Source organism: Halyomorpha halys, unplaced genomic scaffold, assembly GCF_000696795.3.
Source record: "Halyomorpha halys isolate HHAL.00 unplaced genomic scaffold, Hhal_1.1 Scaffold11.1, whole genome shotgun sequence".
Lineage (NCBI taxonomy): Eukaryota > Metazoa > Arthropoda > Insecta > Hemiptera > Pentatomidae > Halyomorpha > Halyomorpha halys.
The window spans coordinates 807319-818301 of NW_027111958.1; the positions used below are offsets into that span (position 1 = coordinate 807319).

General features: G+C 29.6%; 2 protein-coding genes across 2 annotated transcripts in view; one reads left to right on the forward strand and one right to left on the reverse strand.

The window, feature by feature from the left end:
• Tango1 (transport and golgi organization 1) overlaps nt 1-8993 on the reverse strand; it is a 29129-nt gene extending 20136 nt beyond the window's left edge. Inside the window, exons 1-3 of the mRNA XM_014417617.2 lie at nt 8781-8993; nt 5275-5408; nt 1305-3198 (exon numbers count right to left, since the gene is read on the reverse strand). Of these exons, the coding sequence (XP_014273103.1) occupies nt 1305-3198; nt 5275-5408; nt 8781-8895 (2143 nt within the window). The 5' untranslated portion in view covers nt 8896-8993. The remainder of the gene's footprint in view (nt 1-1304; nt 3199-5274; nt 5409-8780) is intronic.
• A 375-nt stretch (nt 8994-9368) lies between these two features.
• On the forward strand, nt 9369-10114 carry LOC106678419 (ADP ribosylation factor-like 2). Its single transcript, XM_014416904.2, has one exon. The coding sequence runs from the start codon at nt 9486-9488 to the stop codon at nt 10038-10040; it is 555 nt and encodes a 184-aa protein (XP_014272390.1). The 5' UTR covers nt 9369-9485; the 3' UTR covers nt 10041-10114.
• Nucleotides 10115-10983: the final 869 nt, after the last annotated feature.

A 10983-nucleotide genomic window follows, 5' to 3' on the forward strand; every position in this document is an offset into this window, starting at 1 on the left:
TACTTTTTGCTAATTTACCACATTGTACTAAAATACAGATATAAGGCTTATCTAACTACGTAAACAACAACAATAATGTGGCAACCGCACCCCCCCCCCCCGACCATCTTCTAATTTAAAGGGCCAAAAAACTCATATCCAGGGGAATTAAAAGAACATGGATAATTAATAACTTATGATCCATATGAAATATGTCTAATTGCTTGAAAGTGTTGTCGTCTACAATCACTTCAAAGTCCATGGCACACGGAATTTCACTTCAGACATTGCGAGGAATCGACGATCAACCCAAATTGGGCTCGTGATCGACTTATCGCCCACCCCTGGTATACTAGATTTAATAGTGGACTTATTCAGGAATTAATCATACATGTGCTATTGTGCTAAACAGTTAGTACAATAGCTGAGTTAAGTAATTTGATCAGAATCACGCTTGAAAAGATTTTTATTGAATTAGGGGTACCCATTTCATGAGGCTGGGTAGACCACGGAGGGATCCTAAGCCCAAAGGGCTGGCACACGACTGCAGTGAAACAGAAAATAATTATCTGCCACAGCTAGATTCAAACCTGGGTCCATGGGGTTAGTAGCACAGTGCCTTACCACTGAGCTAACAGCTCACACATCTTGTCAATAATCAAGGAATAATCATACGTGTTCTATACATGTTATATCAATGTAAGTGGCACTGGTATAAGAATTTGAAAAGATTGGTATTAATAATAAATAAAATAAATAAATAAGCTGACATTGCTATGAAAGGACAGACTCCTGAGATAAAAACCTTGAATAACCTTCCTTGTTTACAAAATTGCAGATATGAAATAAACATAGGTAGGCAATTACATCTTGCTTTACTGAGTTACATAAACTATATGATGATAGCCGTCATGAAACTTATACACTTTATTATCTAAAATAAATTTTAATTAACTTGTAATTGACTCAATTATAAAATCGGAAGAAAAAAAAATTGATAAGATAATCATTTCAGAATTAATTGTTTCAACAACTATGAAATGACTTAATTTCATAAAACAATCATTTAATAAATAAGATTAGAGTAAAATTATAAAATAAACTATTTAAAAATAAATGAGTTTTGTTTATTTGTGTATCTTTGCTGACCGCACTTCTGACCATTTTCTCATTATATTAATCTGCGATCAGCATTAACACCTCATTATCTAAAAAATAATTTGTATAAAATAAACTTTTCCCAGGTCTAAGTGAAATTATTCCCAACTACTTGGACTGCCTTAAATTAAACATAAAATAAAATAAAGCCATTAAAAAGTAATTACCAGCACTTTGTTGACTACCACCTTTTTCCGAAAAGGTGACAGGCACCTCAGAAGCAGTTGAAGCTTCTTCTCCATCAACTCCGATATCAGATTTCGAAAACATTTCAGTGAAGCTGCCCATAATAGACGAAATACCAGAAAACCAGCCATCACCTTCTTGAATTACATCAGTAAATTCGTCAGTTTGCTGTTTTAATGGATCTTCTCTCTCTTTACCTTCTTTAACTGATTCATCAGCAGGTAAAGTTTCAGGAACACTCTGTTCTAGATGAAGTTGATTCAGAGGTTGTTGATCAACAACAATTTGCTCTGAATCAGATCCAGCCAAATTCTCTACCAATGAACTAACGGGTTTCTCCAGCACAGAATCAGCAGATGAAGGTTCAGAAACGACAGTATCGTTATGATTAAGGTCTTCATTGCTACTGGCATAAGTGTTGGAAATATTTGGGGTGTTGTACTGCGGTACTGGATGAGAATCTGGAGAAATGAAGGAGAGTTGAGGAGAAATAACAGAGTCAATATTTTCTCTATCGAAATCAGAAATATGCTGATTTGAAGTAAATTTTGTTGGAGATGGGACTTCAGAACTTGGGTTATCGCTACTGACTGATTTTGCGAAAGAAGATAGTAAACTGCCACTGGGATGGGAAAGTGAATCAACATGCAAGTCACTTCTCGCAGGAGGGGGGACAGTTAAGTCTTCCTTCTTCTGTTCCGATTCAGATGGAAACTCAGACATAGGGGAGGGGGTCTCAATCCCTGATACTGTTTTCGTTTGGGGAATTGTATCTTCCTTAGCAGATGGAACTGTTTCAGGACTAGCTGGTAAGTTGAGCTCAGCCGGCTCGGAATGTTTCTCAATTCCCACAACAGTTTCTGAATGGGAAACTGCTCCATCTTCTACAGCATTTGTTGAGCTAACAGGTAATTCAGACTTTGGAATTTCATTTAAAGGTAACGTTGCATAAGGATCAGCATTCAGGATAGCCTCGGCAACAGTAGAGTTTTCTTTTTCATTGTCATGTAGTTGATCAGCACTTTTAGGGTACCGTTCATCATGTTGAGGAACAGCGATAGTATGAGGTTCGTTGAATGTATTAACATCATCTTTATTGGTTAACTCACTCTCAAGATTATTTTCTTCAACTTTCAAATCATCTTTTTCCTTCTTTTCCTCGCCTTCTTTAGTTTCATCCTTAAATGTCTCTGTAACTTTATCAGAACTACTTTCTACTTCATTACCGCTTGCTAAAACTTGGCTTGTATCTGTTTCATTGGCGGGATTAATTTCACTATTTATAGCAAAATTTTGATTATTTGACTCTTCACTTAAATTAGCAACATTGACATTTTCGGCAAGATTGTTATAACCTTGGCTTGCCTCGGCACCACTGGTTTTTTCATTAGTACTATTTTCAGCCCCACTACTTTCAATAAAACTTTGGCTATTTGAAGTTTCATTTAAATTAACATTGTCTGAAACACTAGTAGCTACTTTATCACCGGCAAAACCTTCACTTGTCTCGGTATGATTGGTTTTTTGATTATCATCGGTTTCTGGACTATTATTATTAATAGAACTTGGATTGTTAAACCCAAAAAAAGGACTTTGATTCACTTGTGGTGTTGAGGGCTCATACACTTCTTCACTATCTTCTTCGACTACAACTTCCGTAGAAAATGAATCATCTTCGTAAGGAGCTAATGTCGTACCATCTATAACTAAGTTCGGTGCAGTTGGCTTAATTTCTTCTTTAACAGTCCTTTCTGCCTCGATAGGCTTAATAATAGAACTTAAATCTAATTCTGTAACAATTTGATTTCCTCTATTAATAATGACTTTTCTTTCTTTGACAAACTGCACCGGTACTATTCCTTTTCTATCACCCGCCTGTAAAATAATTATAACCTAATTAATATAAAAACTAAAAAAAAAAATAGTAAAAAATTAGGATAATTAAAAATATTAGATAGCATAGAAATGCATAACAATATAATTGAACATAAAATAAATAAAAAAACTGCAGGTTGAAAAAACAGAAAAGATTTCAAAATAATATTTAATAAATTAAAGTAGTCTCCATTATATCAAAATCAATGATTGAATTTAATAACAGACACAAGAAATCTGAACCAACATTATGCACAGATTTTAAGCAAAATTAATTTATGAAAAATATGGGTAAATTTTATGTTACTATTTACAATTAACTTTAAAATGAATTTTGATAATAAAATAAATAAGAATTTAGACCAAAATACTGTTTGAAATAAATCAATTATAATACTGACTTAAGTGTATGAAAGGTTTAAAAAAGGTGTTGATAAGAAAGTGATAGTGTTAAGTTGACCTACAATTAAAAGTTTTAGAAATTAGTGAAATTGTGACAAAATTGGAAACTAAACATAAGCTGAGGCAAGCTTTTTAATAAATTAATATGATTCCCTATTATTTTATTGTTTCATAGTGTGATATGACTGATATTAATAACCTGGGCAGAAGAGGTTGCAACAAGTTTTTAAATATTTAGATGTGAGGTGTAAATTTATATTTAAGGTATTTTAAATAATTAATAATGATGTTTTTTTTTTTTTTAAATGAATGTATAATAAAAGCTCTTATTCGTTAAATTGTCCTTGAAGATGGCCGAAACGTTGGACTTTTAAATAAATAATAAAAAAGTGTTGAGGCTTAACCTGAATACTGATAATTAATTTATTTAAATAAAAATTGAATATTCAAAAATAGAGAAAAATGAAGACTATGATTATATATACATAAACATTTCTTGATATAGGATTAATTGTAAATCAGTAAAATAATAAATCATAAGTAAAACTAACTCAAACAGTAAAAAAATTCAGGAAGATTGCTGATTAACCGTGTGTATCAATAAATGGAATTTGGTTCGGGTGCGGTCAAATTCCATTTATTAAAAAAATTTCATAAATCCATTTCTAACCAATATATAGCTTCTATTCTCACTTATAACATATAAAGAATCACAATTTTTTTTTCTCTCACATTTTTTTATCAAATTGTCTCACATATCGAGAGAGCCGAATCTGATACATGCCAAAACTAAACAATATTAGTCAAAATTACTTCTATGAATTTCAGTCAGTACCCTCGTAATTAGACCTTAAACGATTGTTTATTTATGTAACCCAAAATCTTTACTTAGAGCTGGATACCAATCTTCCCAATATGATGTGTAGTTATATTACTATAATAGTAGTGTAGTTATATGTAACTCAAAATCTTTACTTAGAGCTGGATACTAATCTTCTCAATAGGATGTGTAGTTATATTACTATAATAGTAATGTAGTTAATGTAACTCAAAATCTTTACTTAAAGCGGGATACTAATCTTCAAAAAAACAAATGTGTAGTTACATTATATATTTCTTTTTGCTTTGCTAAATATGCACAGATGTTTTTCTTGTTTTGTTTTTTTTACAGTGAGGAGTGTATACAGCCCAGCTTGGGTGTATTTTTTGTTGGTTTATTTTCAATTTACCATTCTTGTAAAATAACAATAATGATATATTCTGTACAGGGGTTGTCCCTTGAACAAATAAATATATAATAATAATTGAAGTAATTTCTTAAGTCAATTCTAGCAGGAGATTTTTTAAATTGTGATAGGAGAGTAGAAGCTCTAAGGAGCTAATTCAATCGGACCGACATAGGTAGCATTTCTAAGCAACTGTAATCTCCTACTCTCCTATTACAATATAAAAATTTTCCTACTAGAATTGACTAGCACTGCCCCTCTCCCACCGTTTCATGAAATCAATTTACTTCCATATAATTTTTTTTTTCTTGAGTCGTATAACGTCGGTAAATAAGTTTCATTTTAATTATTAAAGGTAGAGAAACATTTTTGTTTTTTTTTTGTTTAGAAAAAAGTACAACTAAAACTTAAACATTATAAAACTAAATCTTTTCGATTCAAAACTTACTTGAACAAGCCAATAGTTATCAGAATTATCATTTGTTTTTCCCAAAATTAAAAATTGGTCATTTTCATTAAAATTAAGCTTCAATGGATCATCGCCATTATAAAATCTCAAACCATAGCCCTCAGAAATCGGTACTGAAAAATTAATCACAATTAAAAAATAAATCATATATCTTTATCAAATAAACTTTCAGCTTATTAATAAGTATAAATTAATTGAATGTGAAACAAATAATAGCTGAAAACTTAATCATAATTTACATTCTTTTTATAAATATTACATAACTAAAGAAAGAAATTATTACAAATAATTTAATGCTAAAATAATTTGATATTAATAATAATACTATTATACTTATTTTAATTCTCTGTTTCCGCTCGTAGGCCATTTTCAAGGATAGAACATATAAAAATTGTTTTCACATTATTACCATATTATTACATAATATAACACATATACCTCATAATACAAATACTTCTGAACATAGCTCAACTATTGACTCGTCACAATTTATTTAAAAATATGTTCTTCATTTGCAGGCGAATTGCCCATGTCATATAATCTTCAAAACAAAAACAAATATCAAATTAATATAAAAACAAACATTTTAATGAAACTGTTATGGTATTAATTTGATATTTGTTTTTGTTTTTGAAGATTACATTAGACAATTAGTCTGCGAATGAAAGAAATTTTTTTAAATGAATTGTGACAAGTCGTGATCTTCAAAACAAAAACAAATATCAAATTAATACCATAACAGTTTCATTAAAATGTTCGTTTTTATATTAATTTGGTATTTGTTTTTAAGATTATATGACATGAGCAATTTGCCTGCAAATGAAGGACATATTTTTAAATAAATCGTGAGGAGTCAATAGTTGAAGTATGTTCAGAAATATTTGTATCATGTGAGGAAGTAATATGGTAATAATGTGAAAACATTTTTTATTGGTTTTCTCATTGAAAATTGCCTAAGGGATTAAATGATTAAAGAGATTAAAATGAGCTATTGAGAGTAAAGTGGATCATTTGTAGTTGGTGTTATTATTAATATAAACCTCTCTCGAATAACTAATTAATAAACATATTAAATTCGAAAACTAATAATAATAATATGTAAAATATAAACCAATAAATACAAGGCTCAATGCCCCAATGTAAGAGAAAAGGCAATTTAATATTTTGTACTCAATTTGCAAATTACAAAGGGTAAACCAGATGTTTGTTGATATCTTAGAAAGTTATTGATATACTAATCTTTTAATTTAGAAAATAATCTTCCATATGAATACTTAGTTTCATATAAAGAGGAAAAAATCCATGAGAATCATTAATGTCAGTGGTGTCAAACCATTTTACAAAATGTAGACATGAAAAAGTTGAATTAAATCAAGATGGTCACTAACAAAACGGTTAAGGCGATGTTTTTTTATGAAAAATATTGAATAATTTATAGTTTCTTTTCTTTTAAAAATCAATTTACCTTAAATAAAAGTAAAACCTGACAATAAAATTACCAATTTTAATACTTTTTTATGAGGGTGACTAATAACAGTCATCAGAGTTGGGCAGAAATTATTTGTGATAAAACTACAAGCTAAAATTGCCATGGAAACAAGTTATATTTATTAATGGACCATTACTAAATAAATATTGTTTCCATGGCAATATTAGCTTGTAGTTTTATCACAAATAATTTTTACCAATTATGTTGGTCATTAAATTGATGTTAATGTTTTATTGACACCCCTTGTCAATAACTGTTTTTTTTTTTTTTAAATTCCCCTGACATGAAGGGAAAATGACCAACTCTCATGTTTAAAGTACTGTTGAAATTATCAATTTTTTAAAAATTGATTTATCTATGTGCTTTTGGGCTGTTCCAATAGAATCTCAACTATATTGATCACACTTAATGTCTGGGTTAGTCCACTAGCACTATAGGATCAGAGCTTACTATATCTTACTCCAGAAAGCAGTTTAAGCTAAAGAAGGCAGACTGCTGGAATAAATGTAATTTTTTAAGAGTGTGGATAAGTAGGAAGGAAAATATAAATAAAACCTATGAGCTGAATGAGTATAATTTAACAATAGAAAATATTCTCTTCAAATAATTAGCTCTAAAGAAATAATCAATTCAAGATGTTTTTGTCAAAGCTTCTGCTACTTATGAAAACATAAAAAAGAAATAAAAACTATTTGAGTTCATACAGTAAGGACTTCTTACTTAGTTGAGTTTTGTATTGGGCTGAATTCCTACAAAGAAATAACCAAAATTTCATAAATTACTAAACTTTGGATAACCCAACATCATTATAGTATTTTAGAACTATTTCTTCTATAATTTAAATCTTATATAACGGTATGCATACTTATTTTAATGATGCTTTTCTCGAATTATAACATAATATGTAAAAATAATAATTTGAAAAGTCTGGCAGACTTCTCGACAGGAAAATCCTAAAGAGTTCCTCAGTGAAGGAGGAGACACTGACATTTGAGTTGAAAGTGCAGAGAACAGATGTAATATTCAGTACTAGTGCACAACTGTAACTCTGACATGATGAACTCACTTATAAACATTGAGAAAATTTGTTGCTGACTGTCATACCTAATTTGACAATCTGATATGAATTTTAACGAATTTATCCCTGACAACTAAAAAGGATGAGTAGGTTTTTTAAATCTATTTTGAGAGATCAGAAGTCAACAGCTATGATCCATTTAAAACTGTTAAAATATCAGGTACAACAATAAAACATTATGTATAAGTGAGTCCACACCCACCATTTGGAGTGACACTTGTGTACTGTCACCTAATATTCAGTTTAGCAGGAGATATAAAGTAATCATTAACATTAGTAAGGGATAAACTACTGAGCTTAATAGTAGCTTAATCCTCACCCCCTTCCCTGAAAAAATTACTATCAACAAAATAATTACATTCATTTTAATTTTTAAGAAATTTATATCCCATACTGGAAACAAATATAAGCTTAGAATTTTCTGTGCAAGTTGTCCACTTCAATAATTTTTAAAGGTGAAGCACAAGGTATATTTTAATTAAGAACACTAGTGCCTCTCCTATTATCTTATCATAGATTAGAATTCTTTTATCCTATTTTCCAACTTGATGACCCCTTACTAAGTTGAATACATATGCTGTTTCCTTATCACCAAGAATATATCATCTAATAAATCATGTTGATAATATGTTTAACAACTTAATATTTGACAAGAATTACCTAGTAATTATAACAAATAATTATGACAATTGGTTTCTGAAGGTAATACAATTAATTGCTTCTTTTTTTTTTTTTTAAGACAAATCCTAAGATAAGGACTACATGTATTTTGTTACTAGATTTCAACGCAGGTTAGAATAAATAAATATATCTGCTTATAATCATTCTATTTAATTGTCAAAAATCGAATACTATAGCATTCAAGACGATAAATAGTTTTATTAAAGTCTAAAAATGCTAAGGTTATGACTCTGTTACCTGAACAATTTTCGTCAGCGCAGTGCCATTTTATTTTTGATAATTTATCTAATAATGTGCTATCTGAAGTCGCAAAGGTAAAAAACAATACACTGACACAAAACAACCAACACATATTGTTAGGCCTCTTCAAAGGGCCAACTCACCAATGTGTCAATCATAACCATACTGAACTCGAGACAAAAACACGAACCGTACGTGCTTTTGGCACATTGGTTGTCTCTGTCTACTAACTTAATCATTAAAAAAAAAGTCTATGGTGTAATATTTTCTTAGTATTTAATAAAAAATTGTTAAAACTATTAAAATTTTCCGGTTAAATGAATTAATATGTCAATATAATTATATTCAAACAATAAATAAGCAAATTAAAAATTCAGTTCCAGGGCATATCGATAGTTAAAAAATAACACAAATATCTATTATTAGCCCAATTTGACATTTTCACTGTTTTATCAGTTACATAAAAAAATTAATAGTAAAATCATTCATATAATAGAAATTTTCAATAACATTTTCCTTCTTAAAATTATAAATTATAAAGCCTGTAAGTAATCTACTTTAAAATCGATTTTTATTTCGTACGGATAACAGCTCCTAAAGATTTGTAACCTTTCTTGTCAAATTTGGTCTTGTTTTCGGTTTGTTTATAATAGTTTACTAAATTAAAATAGAGAATTAATCAATTCTCACACAAGGCTCAAGATGGGGTTTCTTCATATTTTGAAGAAAATGAAACAAAAGGAAAAAGAAATGCGAATACTTATATTAGGATTAGATAACGCTGGTAAAACAACTATTCTCAAGAGATTGAATAATGAAGATATCAGTACTATCTCACCAACATTAGGATTTAATATAAAAACACTTTATCATGGTGGATTTACTTTGAATATGTGGGATGTCGGAGGCCAGAAGTCTTTGAGATCTTATTGGAAAAACTATTTTGAAAGTACTGATGGATTGATATGGGTTGTGGATAGTGTTGATTCCAGGAGACTTGATTCTTGTAAAGGTGAACTTCTTGAACTGCTTGTGGAAGAGAGGTTAGTGGGGGCTTCGCTTCTTATTCTTGCTAACAAACAAGATCTACCTGGTGCTTTATCCTTAGAACAAATAAAGGATGTATTGCAGTTGGATTCTATTAAAACGCATCACTGGCAAATTATTAGCTGTTCTGCTGTAACTGGGGAACATCTAGTTGACGGTATCAATTGGTTGGTAAATGATATTTCGTCAAGAATATTCCAAGTAGATTAGAACATTTATGCTTTAATTTGTTACTCCAAGTTTTTCTTACCGAAATACTGTAATAAAGTATTTTTATAATTATATTTTCAAATAATTTTATATATATTTAATCGATTTTTGTTTTGTAAAGTCTTATTTACATTTACATTCCTTGGGAAAAAAAATGAATAGTTGATTCTATAAATGTTTAGCTACAGTTATTACTTTAATTCTTCAATATACTTCTTATAAGTAATTATATTTAGCTAAGAATATAATCATTTACTTTTAATCATACCTTGCATATAGTAGACTGGGCTCTTTTTTAATTTCTGTACAGCATAGGTAAGGAGAGTATTGTGATCAGATCAAATTTTCGATGTGCAGTTCTCAATAGATCTAACCCTTTTCATAGAACCCAGTGCCAAAGAAAGCAGTTTTAGCCACTGGTCAATGCGCCATGATTATCACCTAAATGGATGAGTCAATTTCGTTGATTTTTTTTTAGCATTTCTAACATTTTTCTCTTGATTATAGGCTCTGAAATGGCTCCAACTATTTTAATGAAACTTGCTTGAAGTTTTTTTATTTAAAGCTTTTTATGTATGTAACAAATATCCAAAAAAAATGTAGGAAAAAAAGATTTTTGCATAACTCAAAAAGTATAAATTTTATGGTAAACTACAATGAGGAGATAGATGGTTGGGGGTGCCATCAGCGAAGAATACAAATAAGTAGAGACTTATTTTTTAGTCCCAATGTCTCGGCCAGAATTTCAAGCCTTCATCGGGGCTAAGAACAAAAAACAAGATAACCAATAAATAAAAGGATATACAGAATGATTAGAAAATAAAAAATTACTGACATTATAGATACATGAATACCTTAAGTATTATCTGGAGATAAAGGCTGTATGAGAAGAGTAATATTAAAATATGTATAAAATGAAAATTATTTAAAATAAAGTAATAAA

Excerpts from the sequence above, each read along its gene's own strand:
- LOC106678419 (XM_014416904.2), top strand. The coding sequence starts at position 9,486 with ATGGGGTTTCTTCATATTTTGAAGAAAATGAAACAAAAGGAAAAAGAA.